This window comes from Drosophila pseudoobscura, chromosome X (genome assembly GCF_009870125.1).
Source record: "Drosophila pseudoobscura strain MV-25-SWS-2005 chromosome X, UCI_Dpse_MV25, whole genome shotgun sequence".
Taxonomy (NCBI): Eukaryota; Metazoa; Arthropoda; class Insecta; order Diptera; family Drosophilidae; genus Drosophila; species Drosophila pseudoobscura.
The window spans coordinates 2170587-2189196 of NC_046683.1; the positions used below are offsets into that span (position 1 = coordinate 2170587).

The 18610-nt window shown below is 48.6% G+C and overlaps 1 protein-coding gene across 2 annotated transcripts in view; it reads left to right on the forward strand.

Moving 5' to 3' along the window:
- Positions 1 to 15595, forward strand: part of sog (short gastrulation) — a 29919-nt gene extending 14324 nt beyond the window's left edge. For both annotated transcript variants that reach the window (XM_033382387.1, XM_033382386.1), the window contains 5 exons: positions 4620 to 4729; positions 6164 to 6296; positions 12065 to 12124; positions 12242 to 14631; positions 14764 to 15595. In XM_033382387.1, coding sequence (XP_033238278.1) covers positions 4620 to 4729; positions 6164 to 6296; positions 12065 to 12124; positions 12242 to 14631; positions 14764 to 14976 — 2906 coding nt within the window. In that variant the 3' untranslated portion in view covers positions 14977 to 15595. The remainder of the gene's footprint in view (positions 1 to 4619; positions 4730 to 6163; positions 6297 to 12064; positions 12125 to 12241; positions 14632 to 14763) is intronic.
- Positions 15596 to 18610: the final 3015 nt, after the last annotated feature.

The window sequence follows — 18610 nt, forward strand, 5'->3', positions numbered from 1 at the left end:
AGCAACTCAAACCGAAAGGAGCTACGGAATCGGACCGAGTCATTCACAGAGAGAAAGAAATCAGTCCACCCATTCCTCAAAGTAATACCACAGATACAGATACAGATACAGATACAGATAGGGGAGACAGATACACATATACTGTTCTTTGATTATATTCATATGTGTCTGTGTATCTGCAAGTTTTCTTTTCTTTTCATTGAATTTTATGATATCCCATGTTGAGCTTTAACATTTGCGCTAATTATTTTGCCACAATTAATTAAGGCGCAAAATAAAAATAACATTAAACAAGATCCAACCCACAAAAAGGCCAGATAAATAAATATGCACATACATATATATCTTATAGATACATCCAATATATATGCTATATATTGCATACGTGTGTGTGTGTGTGTGTGTGTGTATAAATAAATAAAAACAGTTTCGGCCTGCCGGCCTGCCTGCCTGCCTGCCTGGCCTGCTCTATATACGATATATCCACTGATCTCCGCTGATCTTTTAACTCAATTAAAAGCGCGTACGAGCGCCAAAATTTTCAAAGGCACTCTGTCTGTCCCCCCCGTCTCGCTGTCTCTTTCCATAGCCATAGTCTACCCTACCTATCTCATTCTGCTGCTGCTGCTGCTACAAAAAATAGCCGACAACTCGACGCCGTCGCTGGCTTTTGGTTTTGGTTCTGGTTCTGCGTCATGTGAGTCACTGCAACAACAGCAACAACCACAGCAGTACAGTACTATAGAGTGTGGCAGCAGCATCAGCAGCACCAGCAGCAACGCATTTGGCAACAATCACAATTGCCAGGCGAAAATATCTGTGGTACGTTTTCCTTTTGGCCACAGCAACAGCCATAGCCACAGCCACAGCCACAGCCTGGTGGCCACAGCAGCAGCAGCAGAACCACTGATGACACATGTAGTACGAGATACTTGTACGAGTATCTGTATATGCCCCTCTTCTGTCTTCCGTCTTCCGTCCCACGTGTGTGTGGTGTGGCTGTTCTTTTGACTGTAATTAGCACATTGTAAAGCACAAAAAAGAGATACATATGTATATTTTGCTGTCTTTATGCAGAGCATACCGCACCACAATGGCACACCACACCAAACAGTCCATGGTCCAAATTGACACGCTTCTCCTTTCAGCAAAGGAGTGTCCTTTCTCTTTTCCTCTTCCTTTAGTTTCGGCAACGAACGATCTCATCTTTGAAAACTTTTGTCGCCTGCCCAAAACTGCATGCGAGGGGGGCAGGGGGCCAGCGGGGGCATTATTATTTTTAACATTTGTTTGCTAATGATTCGTAGGCTGCAAATGTTTGCCCAGACACTTTCAAGTTGCGGTGGCTGCTCTGCTGCTGCTGCTGCAGTCCGTAAATTGTTGCAATTTGTGCTCCACTCTCACTCTCGCTCTCTCTCTCTCTGCCCCCACTAGCTGCCTCTCTGTCTCTCTCCTTTTTGCGTGCTTGAGTCCAATGCACTGCCAACAACAGCAACAACAGCAACAACAGAAACAACAGAAAAAGATACAATTTATTTCTAGACATTTCGTCTTAAATTAAACTTAAAAATATGCCCAAATACATATGCAGATGCATCTGTGTGTGTGTGGAATGCACTTGTGTGTGGCAGGCTGTCCGCCCACGCTGCAGCCTCCTTCCCTGCCCCCTGCCCCCTGCCCCCTCCGCGTCCGCATCCGCATCCAGCCTTGTGGCAGATCAAAATGTGTGTAATTTATTTACAGGCATATTTCCCATTTCATTTCGTTGTTTCGTTGCTTCGCTGTTTCGTTCCTTCGTTCGTTGCACGTTCGGGTCTTTTTTCAATGAATGGGAATGCTGCGAATCGCAACAAAACGGCCATAAATCACAAATGGCCTGGAACGACAGCACCAACAGTGCAATCCGTCAAAAATGTTACTCTATTAAGAGCATAAACAAACAACAATTGAACTATTTTTCCAACAAATCAGCAAAAGCAAAAGCAGAACCAGAAACAGAATTTTCCGGATTCCATGAGTATTTTCTGGCTATTGTTGTTTTTTTCGGCTAGACAAATTTTAGAAATGTAAACAGGAAGTGGATTCCGAAGGAAGAGAAAGAATTTAGTTTCCTTTTCGATTTCTTATTAAGTTCTACGTGAAAACAAAGTCCCTCTCTTGTGGAATCGATATTTAATCGATAAGCTTCCACCAGAACATCGCTCTTCAAGTGGTTTCTTAGATCTTAGATCCTTAATGGGAGACCATTGTCTCCGCAGCTATCTTTTCCCTGCGAAAATGCCACTTCTTGAGATATTCTCTGGGGAGTGCACCGATCCGATCCGTGTACTATATACGATCCATGCTGCAGATCTCGGGTCTCTTGGAATGCGATTAACGGACATTGCTGGGAGATTATCGCCTCCCACTGGAGCTGCTGCCTTGCACACAGACAAAAAAGTACTATACTATATGTTTTTTTTTTCTTTCTGCTGCAGTTGTTGTTTTTGTTTTACTTATAAATCTATTGCGCGGGGATTATTCTCTCATTGTTTTGCTGCTTCTGCTGCTGCTGCTGTTGTTTTTGTAGTCGTATTTAAATTGTTTCGCACGCAAATAAAACTGGCGCCAATGACAAGAGCAGCAACAAAAACAGCTACAACAAAATTGATAAACGTCGCGCGTCGTTAGCGCCACTTATCACGTATACGCCATGGCGCCCCGACAGAGTGTCCGTCAGGGGTTCTGCTGCGGCTGCGGCTGCGGCTGCTGCTGCTTCTGCCTCTGGGTGGGTGGTTCGATTGCATCAAAATTTCTAGTTCAGCAAGGTAGCCCGCTATCGCTATCACGTGTATTTAGTTAATTAGGTTATTGTCAGGCCAGCCCAGCCCTGCCCTGCCCTTCCGCTCCTCTTTTGCCGTTTCTCCGTTCCTTTTGGCGAGCACATGTGAAAACGCCAAAGAGATATGGAATTGTGAATGATGTGGAGTGATGGGCGCCGGTGATAAGCGGCTACGGGCTACGAGGGACAGACAGCACAGGTGTTTCATATCTATGCTTGTGCTCGCTTGTTTAGGGATGGTGGGATTTTCCTACAAATTTGTGCACATTTCTGGGACTTGAACGCGTTTTCCTTGCGGCTTCCCAGCGCGCGTTTTCCATGCGTTTCGAGCGCGCTTTTAGCCGCTTCCGCTGGGCTTTTCGCATACTGTAATTAAATGAATTTTCCTACCATTGTTTCCCCCGTCGCCGCCGGTAGTCCCAAAAACCATTTCATTGCCAAAGCAACAGCACAAAAAATGCCCAATTTTGGTCTTTTTGGCTGTGTCTAGTTTCGGGTTTGGGGCTGGGGTTTTGGCTGCTTTTCGGTTTGTTTCATTTCGATGATTCGATTCGTTTACATTTTTTATGAGTGGCGCCAAGAGTTTTAGCATAATTTCGATGCGATGCGATGGGATGGGATGGATGCCGCGAGTGTGTTGGTAATTAAAATATATTAATAATTTAACGCGTCTCGTCTCGCCGCTTCAGTCTTCGATTTGCATACGATTTGTGGCATTTTGTGCAAAGCTGTGCCTGTGCCTGTGCCCGTGCCCGTGACTCTGCAGCGCGCGCAGCCAATTAACGATCTGAAAAATCACAAAAATCACACACAGAAAAAAAAAGAAGAGGCTGCTAATGAAATTGAGACTATCGAATCGGTTGCTGCTGCTGCTGCTGCTGCTTCTGCTGTTGATGTCCCCATGCCCCAGACCCAGACCCAGCCCCAGCCCCAGACCCAGCCCCATTCCGCAGCTAATCCCGCCATTTGACACTTGTTGGCGCCCAGCAGAGCGTCCCAGTTGGTGGCGCTTCTTCATCGCCTTTGCCATCGCCTTTGGGTTTTTGCATTTGTAATTGAAAACGCTGCCGGAAGCGCTGCCTCAACGCCTCTCAACGAATGTGGCGCCACAGAATGCTGGTGCCGCAGCCATCTCTGGCATGTGGCTGCTGCTGATGTTGCAGCTTTTGGCTGAAAACGTTCTCATGGCTGCAACGAGATGGCAATTTCGATTGCTGCCCACCCGAAACTGCATCGGAGTCTGGATATGAATCTGAATCAGAGTCCAGTCTCCTGTCTCCAGTCTCCTGTCTCCTATCTCCTGTCCCTCCTGTTTCTCCTGTCGCCAGCTCTGTGATGTGGATCACTGGCCTGGGACCCCAATCAATTGAGAGTTGTTCGATTGAAGTTAATTAGTTGTTGATCGACTGACAATACTCCCGACTGGCCCCCTTCTGGCGCACTCGTTGTGGGCGTCTGTCGTTTGGTTTATGGATTTTCATTATTATTACATACAATATACGAGTATATTGTAAATACGAGTGCGAGTGCGAGTGCGAGTACTAGCCTCGCTTTGCATCATCATCAGTCCCCCAGTCGCGCCAGTCCCCAGTCGCGGTGATATATAGGCATCGGCTGTTCCGTATATAAGCAATTGCAATCGACTGGCGCCACAGCAACCTGAACACACACACACACACATACCCATACACATATATACCATATATAGTACCATATAGTATACCATATACAGAGATCCGTACATGGCAATTGAGGAAATTAATTTTGGTTTTTATCTTTTTTGTTTCGTTTTTTTCAGTTACCGAATGTCAGTTTGGAAAAGTTCTCCGTGAGTTGGGCTCGACCTGGTATGCGGATCTGGGACCGCCCTTCGGGGTGATGTACTGCATCAAATGCGAATGCGTGGCGGTAAGTAAACGATCAGTTCGATAAGACTCTATAGAACCACTACTACTAGGACACAAAAACAGAACTGGGCATCCCATGGCCCCGGCCGATATGCCTTTAGAGCCGATTGACTAATGACCGTCGACATTCGGTACAAGCCAAATGCCAGAAAAGAAATGACAGAGGAAAACAGCAAACAGAACAGCAAACTGCGAATGAAAATGATTGTGTTTTCATTTCGGTTTCGGGACGCGCCTAATTTATGGCATTTCCACGCATGATTAATATCGATTTGAAAGCTCGTTCTGGCGATATATTGAGGATCAGAGCCAAATATTCTTTTGCCTGCAAATCGGCGAAAAACAATTTCTGGCATTTTGGCATTCTGGCATTCCTCTGGCCAAATTCGATCGAATTACGCAAAAAAAAATACGCAACCGCAAAGATGAATACTATAATGTTGCACCCTCTCTCTCGCTGTTGCCACACTCGTGTGTGGTGTCCTCGAGTGGGGATGGGATGGGACGGGATGGATAGAAGCTATAGGGACGTCGTCGGGAGACAGAAAAATTAATTGACGCCATCAGGTCTTCAGGCTGTTGGCCGTCGTGTTGTTGCTGTTGTTGTCTGCGAAAGGCCAGACAGGGGCCAGATATACGTACATACATACCGTACACCCGTATACGCACATATACACTATTCAAAGATACTATATCGGACTTACTTATATAGAAGTCTGTTTCTCTGCTTCTCTGCTTCTCTGTTTGTTTGTTTGTCTGTCTGTCTGGATGGATGGATGGATGGATGAATACATGCGAGTTTGAGAATGAGTACGAGTATATTCAGGTATATATTTTTCGTTAATTTTTAATGTGCATTGCATAAAAGTCAGCTTGGAAATTAATTAATGATAATTTATGTTGGCTGCAAGCGTCGCAAATGAGCACATCATAAAATTATTTAAAACATGTTGCTGCCGCGGCCGCCGCTTGAACTTTAAGGCACAGCAAGCGGCAAGGCAGCAGCAGCGGCAGCGGCAGCAGCAGCGGCCAACAGCAACAACCAATAAAAATTAATAATAAAAAGCCACCGAGAGGAACATCAAAAAGACAAACAGCAGCCAACAGAAAGCTACCAGCAAATTCATAAAAATATACAATAATTATAAAAAACGTGCATATACTCGTACGAGTATTCGTAGATTTCTATATTTATATAAACTTTATATTAAGCAGCGGCCGCCGCCTGACTTAGTTTAGATTTAGATTTAGATTTAGTTTCTGTTGCTGTTGCTAACAAGTGGCATAAATCACAGACAGGTGACAGGTGACAGGCCTGGGAATCTGCATTACGACCGGACTGGACCGAACCGAACCGCACCGAACACTAATTCCAATTAGCTGGTGGTTTCTTTATTTTAATCTCTCTCCCGGCTCTGCTTGCACCATCTTCCAGATACCCAAGAAGCGCCGCATCGTTGCACGCGTCCAGTGTCGCAACATTAAGAACGAGTGCCCGCCGGCCAAGTGCGACGATCCCATCTCGCTGCCCGGCAAGTGCTGCAAGACCTGTCCGGGGGATCGCAATGGTAAGTACATCATAGTTCGGGGGAAACACTACCAATCAAATCAATCAATCTATTGAGATGTGATGGTAAATCATCACATCGCATCGCATCGCATCGCAACGCAACCTTTTTCCAAAAACTGATTCATGGCCATAAATTTCGGGGATATGTTTCAATATTTTGACACTTGCAATTGCCCCGTCGGAATGGCTGCTGCCCAGAGATCTGTTTGATCGTATAAATCTGGATTAGATGGAATCTGCCCACAGATCAGACATCTCTCGCTCTCTGTCTCTCTGTCTGTCTCGATATACATACGAGTGTAGCCCATTCCATGCGTAGATATATCTGGGGGGATCTTCTTCTATATAGCCATGAATAATTAAGCGTAGCATCCACGGCAGCTGCCTGTGTGTGGACAGACGACGAGTGGGACACCACACAAACAAGATGATGCTATGATGCTCATCGGCGGTGTCCATCTCATCTCCCCCCCACCCCGCCCCCATCTTTTCTCTCTCTCTCTCGCTCTCTCTCTGTCTGATACATGGCCGAGTTGGTGGCCGAAACGCGTAAATTGTTTATGAAAAATTACTTGGCCCGAAATGAAGGTCAACGCTACGCAATTTATATTTCGTTTTTATGTCTCAGTCAGCGTCTGTCCGTGTGTCCCCCCTTCCCCCTCCCCACTCCCCCGTGCACCGTCGCCACCGTGTGTCTCCCTCCATTTGGTGGATGATGATGATGATTCCTCTTCCTTGGGTCCCCACTACTTAGCATACCATTATAGAGAGCATGGCATACATGCCATGCCATCGGCGCCCATCTTCAGCCCTCAGTTCCCCCACCCTCCTGCTTCTTTTTTTTTTGTTGTTTTTGCTTTTTGTTGGGTTCGTTTTTTTTTTGGCGACTTTTGCATTTATTTATTTTGTATTCTCTTTGTTTTATTCTCAATTTATTTTATATCGCCCGAACGAACGGCGCCCCAACGTTGTTGCTGTATTATCGGAATACAGGCAATATCAGCGGCATATAGCCCCGAAAAGTATTTCAAGTATTCCATTTGGAAAGGGGTCCCAATGGGGGCGCACGTGCCGCATTTCGAGAGGCTTTAATAGATCAATTACTGTACTCTCCAATAACAGAGGGATACAAAGTCTGGACTAGAGGGGTATATATATCTCTCTCTCTCTATATATATATGTACAAATCTATATGTATATCTATATGTATCGGCTCTCTGAAGTTAAAGCTAAACACTGGCCTACCCATTCGCAGGGGGTGATGTGAAGCGGGGCGGGGTGGGGTTCTTTTTTAGCAAAATATCGCACTCAGGCAGCTGTCAGACCTCTCTATATACTATATACAGATATATGTACATACGTGTACATATATATAATTTATGATTGGGTATATGGAGGAGCATAGCCAGGCACTGAATCACTTTTGGCTTTGGCTAATTTTCTGCCTGAATTGAATTCACAATTAGAACGGCTTTTGGCCAGAGATCTCTGACTCTGTCTCTCTCTGCTCTCTGCTCTTCTCTCTTTCTCTACTCTTCTCTCTCTCCCTCTCTTTGTGACATTTTTCACATAATCAGGCACAAGTGCTGCCTGAATTCCAGTCCCCGTCCCCAAAGCTTCAGCCTGCGGTGGTTGCCTGTGTGGCATGGGGCAAACTGGTTGCCTGCCACCGAACGGGAATGGAAGTGGGTATGGGTATGGGTATGGGTATGGCTGTTGGACAGTGGTCGGTGGTCGGTGGTCGGGGTGGTCAGGGGGACTGCCGGGTGGATCGGCTGGTGGCATCACATCATTAGTTTCCGTTTTGTGGCAATTTTTCATTTGCTTATGCAAAGAGCCGTTGACCCCATCGGGGACCTTTTACTGCGATCACCCTTGCACCCTCCCCAGCCCCAGCCCCACCCCCCACCGATCGCACAATTTCACTTTTCTTGAGTTATTTTGTAGCTTTTCTCTTCTCTTTTTGGCCAAAAGCCAGAGCCATAGCCAGAGCCACGTCAAGAGGCAGCCACTGAAAAAGACTCGACTCCCAACTCCCCGAACTTGCAACTCGTTTGCCATAAATAGTTAGAAGGCACGGGCGCGGCTCCAGCTCCAGCTCCAGAGGAGACTCTTTGGCTCTCACGCAGTCAGCCAGTCAGCCAGTTGGCCATCCGATGGACATCCATTGGCCATCCATTGGCCATCCCATCCCCATCCCAATCCCCTCGCCGGGTGCTAGCTATTGTACAAATATTTCGCAGCATCATCAGCAGCAGCAGCAGTCGCAACCACTTGCAGCGATCGTTTTCCAAAGTTATTTTGTGCCTAACTTGGCTTTTTCTGCCTCATAGTTGACTTACAGTCAGGCCTCGCGAGTGGTGCAGCCCGGCAAGGGGCTCTTAGCAGCGGCCGTTGCTCTTAGAGCGACACCACTGTGGTTGTCAGGCCCTGGCCCGGAGCCGAAGCCGAAGCCGAGGCCAGAGCCGGAGCCGGAGCAGGGGCTGCTGCTTGAAGCCTGAAGCTCATGACATGGCCATATAATCAACATCAGCAATTGCCTTCCTTCGTTAAATGTCCATTTTGGGATCGAATCTTTTGGCTCTTCTCCCTCCTCCTCCCTCCCTTCCTCTCTCTCTCTCTCCCTCCCTCTTTCTTTTCCAGGCGATCCAATCCATCTGCTCCATCTCCGCTCTCTGTGGAGCATTAATTTATGCCAGGGCTCTGTGGTTTTTTTCGTTCTTCATTCGTTCATTTTTATAATGACATAACTCGAGCATTTTAACGCTTATTAAATTATCTCATTTGCCGCCACAAACGGCGGGCGGTCCCAAACGGACACAGGGGATGGAGTGGCAGGGGGCAGGGGGCAGGGGGGCAGAGTGGCGGGGTATATCCCCAGGTAGACAATAAAAGTTAATGTTTTTCGATTCCAATCGATTCCAATCGGTGCTGCCGCTGCTGCTGCCATTAAGCGAACCGAACTTGATGACATCTTTTGTGGTGAGGCTCTTGGCTCTTGGTTGGTGTCCCCACCCTTCCATTCCCTTCCCGCTGCCCTATGTACCATGTAGCACATTCCCTTCCAAGTTGGGATATGACGACCGTCGGAGGATCGTCTTTCCCAGCAACTTTGTAGCAGGGTTCGGGACGGGCCACTCTCTCTCTCTCTCCGTCTCCGTCTGCCTGCCACCACAAAAGGATCGACTGAACCAAATTCATTTTTATGGCCGGGCGTGAGGTGCGCCATCGAACAATAAAATCTTCAACTTTATCTTTATCTTTATCGGTTCTGCATCGGCAACGGAACCGTCTATTATGTTGAGCACGTCTCTCCGCCGCACACCGCACCCCGCATCCCGCGCTCTTCCTACCTCTTCAGAGCAGCGAGGCAGCGGGTAAAAACCTTCTTTCGGTCTCTTGTTTTTTTTTGTGGAGTGGAGATTTTCGGTTCGGTTCTGCGATAAGCCTCGAGAAATAGAGCTAACAAGGGGCTGGGGGTTCTATCTAAATCAAATGATCTACCAGATAGGGAAGAGAGTTAGAGAGAGCAGATTAATGCAGATCGGGAGTGGGGGGGATCGAACTGCGGCAACGGTAAAAGAAAGAAAGAGTTGAATGACTATGGGATGAAATGCTCACTATTTCTAGCACTGCCAGGACTCTTAAACACTTTGGGCAGATTTCCAGGCCAATGAATCCCAAGGAGGCCAAGGAGCATGCCCATCCGCTCTTCTTGGCCATGGCCCTCCCGTGCTTTTGGCCATTCTTTCGAAACTCGAACTCGTTCCCGTGTCTCTGTCCATGTCTGTCCGAGTGGGTATGTGTATGTGTAACACACACACACACATTCTGCCCCCCATTTGAAGAGAAACACTTTCAAACGATTTTTGTTAATGAGCTGCCGCCGCCTGAGATTCTTTTGGGGCAGATGCTGGGACTGCGAAGGGGAGGGGAGGGGGGAGCACCACATACCAAAGCGTTGAGTCAATGCCGAGGTGTCGTTTGTCTTTCGGTCTTGGCTTTGTCGGCTTCGCTGTCCGCCGTCCCCCGTCCGCTTACCCCTCCACTCCACTCCACTCCTCACCGTCCCCTTCGCCTTCGCCATCGCGTTCCCTTTACCATTTTACCTGTGTCATGGATGGGCAACGTGTCGTCGTCTTTGTGCCCGAACGAAACTCATTTATCTTGGCTTACAGCGGAGAAGAGACCACAAAAACGAAACTAAAAATTTCATTCATCTGCAAGCGCGATTCAAGGGCAGATGCCACTGTCCGTCCGACCACTGGACCACTGGCCTGGCCCGGACCAATAAGCCCCAAGAATGTAGAGCCACAAATTGAAAAAGAAATAAAGAAAAGGCCAAAACCGACACCAAGAAGAGCCAAACGCGGCTCCCCCAGTCAAGTCCAGTCCAGTACAGCCCAGTACAGCCCAGTCCAGAAGTGGCTCGTATTAAGATCAGGCGATAAGATCGGACAGCAGCCGCCGCCACCGTAGTCCAGGGCTAGGGTCCAGAGACAGAGACAGAGCCCACAGAGCCCACAGAGCCCAAAGAGCCCACAGAGCCAGGGCCTCGTCCGGGGCTCAATAAAATGCTATACAAGGTGTCAGATTTGTCGCCCTTCATTATGCGATGGCGGCAAGAAGTTCCCTTCCTTCCCGTCTGCTGTTCGAGTATTCTTTTTCACATTTTTTGCGGCTTACGAGCTGAAAGCTGAAAGCTGAACGCTGACCGTTGGGTTCGGGCGAGGACGGGATTGGGCTTGGTGTTGGGGTTGGGGTTGGGGTTGTGGGTCTTCGAGAAGGAGCGAAGCAGCATAAAATAATCGAAATGCCAATGCAGCATCATCGACAGCAGCTAACGAAGGAGAGGATCGGATCGGTACGGATGGGATGGCATGGGATGGGGTCGAATGGAATGGCACTGTTCGAATGCTAAATGATGTTGTATGAGAGACTGAGAGAGAGAGAGAGAGAGAGAGAGGGAGAGACTGCTCCTCAAAGGGCATCCCAGGTTCGCTTTAATCAGCTTTTGTCGGAACCGTCAGCCGACTGCCAGGCTGCTGCCACTTCTAACGAACTCAGAGACCTCGTCGAACCACCGAGACCCGAGATCCGAGATCCGAGACCCGAATGCTGAGTGCCGACTGCCGAATGCCGAATGCCGAGAGCCGCTGATGGCGATGGTTTTGAAGGTGATTTATGTGGCCTCTGGCTCTCGCTCTGGCTCTGGCCTGGGCCTCAGACCTCGCTGGGCTGGTGTCAATCAAGTCCCCTGCCGAGTGCCCCGGAAATGTGTCCACCTACTTTCACGCCATGCAGCAAATGAGCGTGTCATGTGGATTCCAGGAATCTGGAAGCCAGGAATTCTCTGGCATTCTCTGGCATTCACTGGCCATACGAATATAGGGCTTCTACCTGGCCTCAATTTATGCACGATTAATGAATGCCACCTGGGTAGAGAGGCGACCCGACCTGGCCGACCCGACCTGGCCGCCTCTCTCTCTACCTGTGATCCCCGCCATTCATTGAGGATTGAGGATCTATGTGGCATCCGCTTTGCAGCCAGCCAGCCATTCACTCACCATTCACTCAGCCATTCACTCATTCATTCATTCGGATCGAGAGAACAGTTGAGCAGCAGAGCAGCGGGAGGAGGAATTCCTAGGGGGCGGTGCATTGCTTTGAAGCATTTGTTTCCATCTAAATTCCATTTAAGGTCGTGTCGCTTATGGCTTATCTTGTATCTGACAGAATCTCGTTTTCTCTTCCTTCCATTTGCAGATACGGATGTGGCCTTGGATGTGCCAGTGCCCAACGAGGAGGAGGAGCGCAACATGAAACGTAAGTAGAGATTCAAAAAACACCCAAACATACCATCCACCCTTCCACCCATCATCGTCTCCAAAAGCTAACCTCCGCATCTCGAAACCATCTCTCTCATCCCGTTCCTGCCTTTAGATTACGCTGCGCTACTGACGGGCCGGACATCGTACTTCCTCAAGGGAGAGGAAATGAAGTCCATGTACACCACCTACAATCCGCACAACATTGTGGCCACCGCCCGGTTCCTGTTCCACAAGAAGAACCTCTACTACTCGTTCTACACATCGTCGCGCATCGGGCGTCCGCGGGCCATCCAGTTCGTGGACGATGCCGGCGTCATACTCGAGGAGCACCAGCTGGAGACGACCCTCACGGGCACCCTCAGCGTCTACCAGAATGCCACTGGCAAGATCTGCGGCGTGTGGCGCCGCGTGCCCAGGGACTACAAGCGCATCCTGCGCGACGACCGCCTCCACGTGGTCCTGCTGTGGGGCAACAAGCACCAGTCGGAACTGGCCCTGGCCGGAAAGATAGCCAAGTACACGGCCCTGCAGACGGAGCTGTTCAGCTCGCTGCTAGAGCCGCCCCAGAGCCAGCCCGGCGGCAAGTTCGATCCGATGCTGACCGGAGCCGGTGGCACAGCCATCGTCTCGACCAGCAGTGGAGCTGCCTCCTCCATGCACCTGACCCTCGTGTTCAACGGCATCTTCGGGGCGGAGGAGTACGCGGACGCCGCTCTCAGCGTGAAGATCGAGCTGCCGGAGCGCAAGGAGATCATCTTCGATGAGGTGCCGCGCGTGCGCAAGCCCTCGGCCGAGATCAATGTCCTGGAGCTCTCCTCGCCCATCTCCATTCAGAACCTGCGGCTCATGTCCCGGGGCAAGCTGCTGCTCACCATCGAGTCGAAGAAGTATCCCCAGCTGCGCATCCAGGGGCACATCGTGACCCGGGCCAGCTGCGAGATCTTCCAGACCCTGCTGGCGCCGCACAACGGCGAGTCGGCCACGCGGAGCAGCGGCCTGGCCTGGGTCTACCTCAACACGGACGGGTCGCTGGCCTACAACATCGAGACGGACCACGTTAACACCCGCGACCGGCCGAACATCAGCCTCGTGGAGGAACAGGGCAAACGCAAGGCCAAGCTGGAGGACCTGACGCCCAGCTTCAACTTCAACCAGGCCATCGGCAGTGTGGAGAAGCTCGGCCCCAAGGTGCTCGAGTCTCTCTACGCCGGTGAGTTGGGCGTCAACGTGGGCACCGAGCACGAGACGAGCCTCATCCGGGGCCGCCTGGTGCCGCGGCCCGTGGCCGATGCCCGCGACTCGGCCGAGCCCATTCTGCTGAAGCGGCAGGAGCACCTGGCAGCAAGTGGCAGCAACCAGTCCGGACATGCCATGGGCATGGCCTGGATGTCCATCGACAACGAGTGCAATCTCCACTACGAGCTGACGCTGAGCGGAGTGCCGCCGCAGGACCTGCAGCTGTATCTGGAGGAAAAGCCGATCGAGGCTATCGGCGCCCCGGTGACCCGCAAGCTGCTCGAGGAGTTCAACGGCTCCTACCTCGAGGGCTTCTTCCTGAGCATGCCCTCCGCGGAGCTGATCAAGCTGGAGATGAGCGTCTGCTACCTGGAGCTGCACTCCAAGCACTCCAAGCAGCTGCTCCTGCGCGGCAAGCTCAAGAGCACGAAGGTGCCCGCCCACTGCTTCCCCGTCTACACCGACAACAATGTGCCCGTGCCCGGAGACCACAACGACAACCACCTGATCAACGCGGAGACCAAGTGCTTCCACTCCGGCCGCTTCTACAACGAGTCCGAGCAGTGGCGCAGCGCCCAGGATGCCTGCCAGATGTGCGCCTGCCTGCGGGGCCAGTCCAACTGTGAGGTGATCAAGTGTCCGCCCCTCAAGTGCCGCCTCTCGGAGCAGTTGCTGCAGCGCGAGGGCGAATGCTGTCCGAGCTGCGTGCCCAAGCGAGAGGCGACCGCCGTCTCGGACTGGACACAGCCCCAGGGATCATCCGTTTCCGTTTCCGCATCCGCATCCTCATCCTTGCCGGCTGTTAATGGCAGCGACCTGCTCCTGCAACAGCAGCGACGGGGCTGCCGGCTGGGCGACCAGTTCCATGCCGCCGGCGCCAGCTGGCATCCGTTCCTGCCGCCCAACGGCTTCGATACCTGCACCACCTGCAGCTGCGACCCCCTGACGCTGGAGATCCGCTGCCCGCGGCTCGTGTGCCCGCCGCTGCAGTGCAGCGAGAAGCTGGCCTACCGACCGGACAAGAAGGCCTGCTGCAAGGTCTGTCCCGAGGGCAAGCAGAGCAGCCCGGCCGGCGGCAAGGCGGCCCCGAACAATCCCAACGTGCTGCAGGACCAGGCCATGCAGCGCTCCCCGCAGCACAGTGCCGAGGATGTCCTGGCCGCCGGCGGCTGCAAGGTGGTCAATAAGGTTTACGAGAACGGACAGGAGTGGCATCCCATTCTGATGTCGCACGGCGAACAGAAGTGCATCAAGTGCCGCTGCAAGGTAAGTTTCGATCCGAGGATACATACAAATGTGCATATAGTCCCATAGTATGTCCCATGCCTCACCGCCTCATGCCTTATATTTGACAATGACTAATCCTTTTTGACCATCCTTTTTATCTGATTCTTGTAGGACTCGAAGGTGAACTGCGATCGGAAGCGCTGCTCACGATCCACATGCCAGCAGCAGACAAGAGTTTCCACCAAGCGGCGGATCTTCGAGAAGCCCGACTCAGCGCCGACCCTGGACGAGTGCTGTTCGACGCAGTGCCGCCGCTCGAGACGCCACCACAAGCGCCAGCCGCACCACCAGCAGCGCTCCAATGCCGCCGCCTCCAGCAGTTGAGCGCGGATTGAGCCGGGAAAGCAGCCGAGAAAGCAGCGGGAAAGCAGCGGGAAAGCAACGGGAAAGCAGCCGGGAAAGCGAAGGATTCTTGGGCCACACAAGCACACACACACACTCAGTGCGGTGTGGGCCGAGCCAGAGGCACCTACATACACACATCACATATACCCTGATACACACCCCACACACACGTATACACACACACACACATACACACACTTATGCGGTGTTGCATAGATCGTTGTTGTTTTGTGGCAACAATGGAAACTTGTATTATATAAACGAATGAGAGCGGAAGAGCAGGAAAGAGCGAGATCGACCCCAGAGAGCTCCTCCGGAGATTAGCAGAGAGAGTAGAGAGAGAGAGAGGGAAACCCTTGGAGGAAAGCTCCTCAGAGAGGGCAGAGAATCCTCTCCCCCAGAAGGAGAGCTTGCAAGAGAGCGAGAGATTGAGAGATAGAGAGAGAGAGTAAGAAAAACCAGTGCAGTTTTGCTTTAAAATTCGCCAGAGCAGAATTTTTCTTTGAAAAGCATTTTCCGAATTTCTTTTACCAAATCCCACCCAGCCCACCTTTTCCCCCTCCCAAAAAAACAAACAAAAAAAAACACACAAAAAAAACGATTAAAATACAATTTTAATTTTAATTTATTACCAAAACGATTCAAAAAAAAGAGAGTTCGATCGAAAATTAAACTGTACTGAGTTTTAAAAAAACAAACAATTTGTTGAATGTAAAACCAAAAGGAAAACGGATAGTAGGAGAGCAGAATTTTCAATATTTCGATTGATTTAAATACAAATTTAAATTGCAATTTGAAATGCAGAAAGAGTAAAAAATACAACAGTTTGTGGGAATATTTAATGAAAACTAATTATTCTGATTATACATACACATATAGTATATATATATATATATATATATACAATATTTTTTTATATATACAAAATAAATATATCGAAAAATATATACATATATTTATAGCTTATGAGAAACAAAACACAGTGGGAAACGCATTTGGCGCATTATTTTAGAGCAACCCAAAAGTTTCAACTGATTGACTGAATGGCAAAAATAAAACTAGCTCTTAAGAATGTTTTTTTTTTTTTATTTTACGAAAAACAAAAAAAAATTGAAAAAACAAACATTATTTTTTACTAATTGTTACTCACACCCACACACACACACACACATACATTTAGATACTTGCACACATACATTTTATGGAAATTCTTTCAAAAATTAATTTGTTAAAACAAAAACAAAGCGAAAATTATTCTACAAAATGCCATGTACACATATTTATACACACATACACATAAAAGAACACAAACGCATAAAAACACACTTGAAAAATATAAGAAAAAAAATGAAAAGATGAAAGATGTACCGCATACCGCAGAAAAAGAAAGAAATTGTATTAATTTTTATTCTATTAAATTATTCTTATTATTATTATTATTTTATGTTTATTATTATTATTATTAGTATGATCTTTTTTTGTAGCTTGTATAGACATATACTCGTATATACAATTATTTTACATATAATAATAATTGATTGATTAATTTTAATTAATTAATTGCCAGCAAAAAACATATTTAAAACGAAAAACCTTTACTAATAACGTACATTTAGTGTTGACAAAATGAAACAAAAATTGAAAATCAACAACAACAAAAAACACACACACACACAGAATAAAACAAAAAAACCAATTTATAAAAAAAAAGATTTTTTTACGCTTTTTTCTGACGGGAATTAAATTGGGGAAAATATGGGGATACACAGACCAGAATCCAGATCCACTCATCCACTCTGTCCTTTCATAGACTTGACCTTCTGAACGTTCCCAAGAACTGTCCAAATTAATAGCACCCCATGGAAGGGTACAATATCACTGATCTTCCTATTAGGCAACTCAATTTCAAAAGAGCAATTTAGCGCCAACATTCACAGACAGACGGAAAGACGGACGGACGGATGGACGGATGGACGGGTGGATGGCTGGATGGATACTCGGCAGTATAGAGCAATTATCTCTCGGCTTTTATAACCGACACACATCAAATTATCCAAATGGCTTTTATGGCCCAGAATATGATGATTGCTAAATGCCTTATTTTGGTCTGTCCGACCGTTTCATTAGGCGAAGGCGAAGAAGATCTTCGCCATTTCGATGGCATTGTGGCATTGTGGCATTCTGTTTGTACTCTCCAACTGGACTCTAGGATTCATTACACGCACTTCTTTCACAATGATATACATACACTAATAAAAGAGTATGGGTAAGAAAAGATTTGTGAGTATTGTTTCTCATGTTTTCGGTTCACAGATAGGATGCCAGAGTATCAAAAATAAAACAGATTAAATAAAAAATATACATTCGCTTGACTTGGGTTCTTGAGTTGAGTTCCCATTGATTCGGCATAGATTGGGAGTCAGTTTTTTCGAGACTTTTAGAAGCCTATTCAAATATCATCGTGCCGACCACAGCAGTCGGTCGCTGCTGTATCTGCTGTCCCTGCTGTCCCTGCTGTACGGGTACGAGTACTTGTAGTCGTATTCGAATGAAATCGAATAATTAAATATTGGCATAGTCACACCTTGTTGACAATTATTGACAGGCTGATTGGCAAACAAATGAATACTTTGGCATTGCCGTTTGGAGCTGTCTGTGGAGGGGCGCGGCCCCGTGGGCGCGTCCATGCTGCGGCACGACAATTCTCCAGGTGAGTGTATAGGAGTGTGTGTATGTGTGTGTGTGTGTGTGTGTGTGTGGGTGGTAGGAGGTTGAAAGGTAGTTGGTGGGTGGGTGTGGCAGCTACCGAAAGCGTGCGCCACAGCCAAACAGCCGCATAGCCGCAGCGGAGAAGAGATCCCAATCTCACATCATCCATCATGGGATACCCATCTGGCTAGGGTATCCAAGCACTCGGCGTCATTAGCGTTGGCGTGGCGTCGACAGTATCACCGGGACAGTATCGCATGCCATCAGCATCAGCCATCAGCCATCACCTTATATCATCTTATAAGCAGAGTCTATTGCGATTTGCATTCGGATTCTCATTTGCAGTGAGTGCCATCAATTAATTGAGTTGGCCAAACCTTTGGCGAGGGGGCACCGGCACCCACATTCGACTCTAAGCCCACAAACCCCCACTATGAACTACCAACAACCAACTACCAACTGGGGCTATCAGCCAGATGATATCTATAGTGGCTTATTTATGTGTCACACCGAACACGCTCACGACATTTAAGCGGAGATGGAGATGGCGATGCAGACAGGGGCAGAGACAGAGGCAGAGGCAGAGCCGAAGTCACAGTCACAGTCACAGTTCCAGTCAGCCAGCCACACTCATAATCATCAATTATCCGGAGCTGTCTTTGCTGCCTCCGGAGTCTAAGTCTGAGTCTGAGTCCGAGTCCGAGTCTAGCTTTGGGGCTAGGTCTGAAACTGAATCCAAGTCCAAGTTTAGCTTCGAGTCTGGCTCACTCTCTCTGGTAATTGCAGCAAATATGCAAAGCATGTGTAAACTTTATTGATATACAATGTGAATAAACGTTTGCCTAACTTTGTTGTGATTGCAGCTGTCACTGCAAGGCACTCACCGACATCAATTCCACTCCGA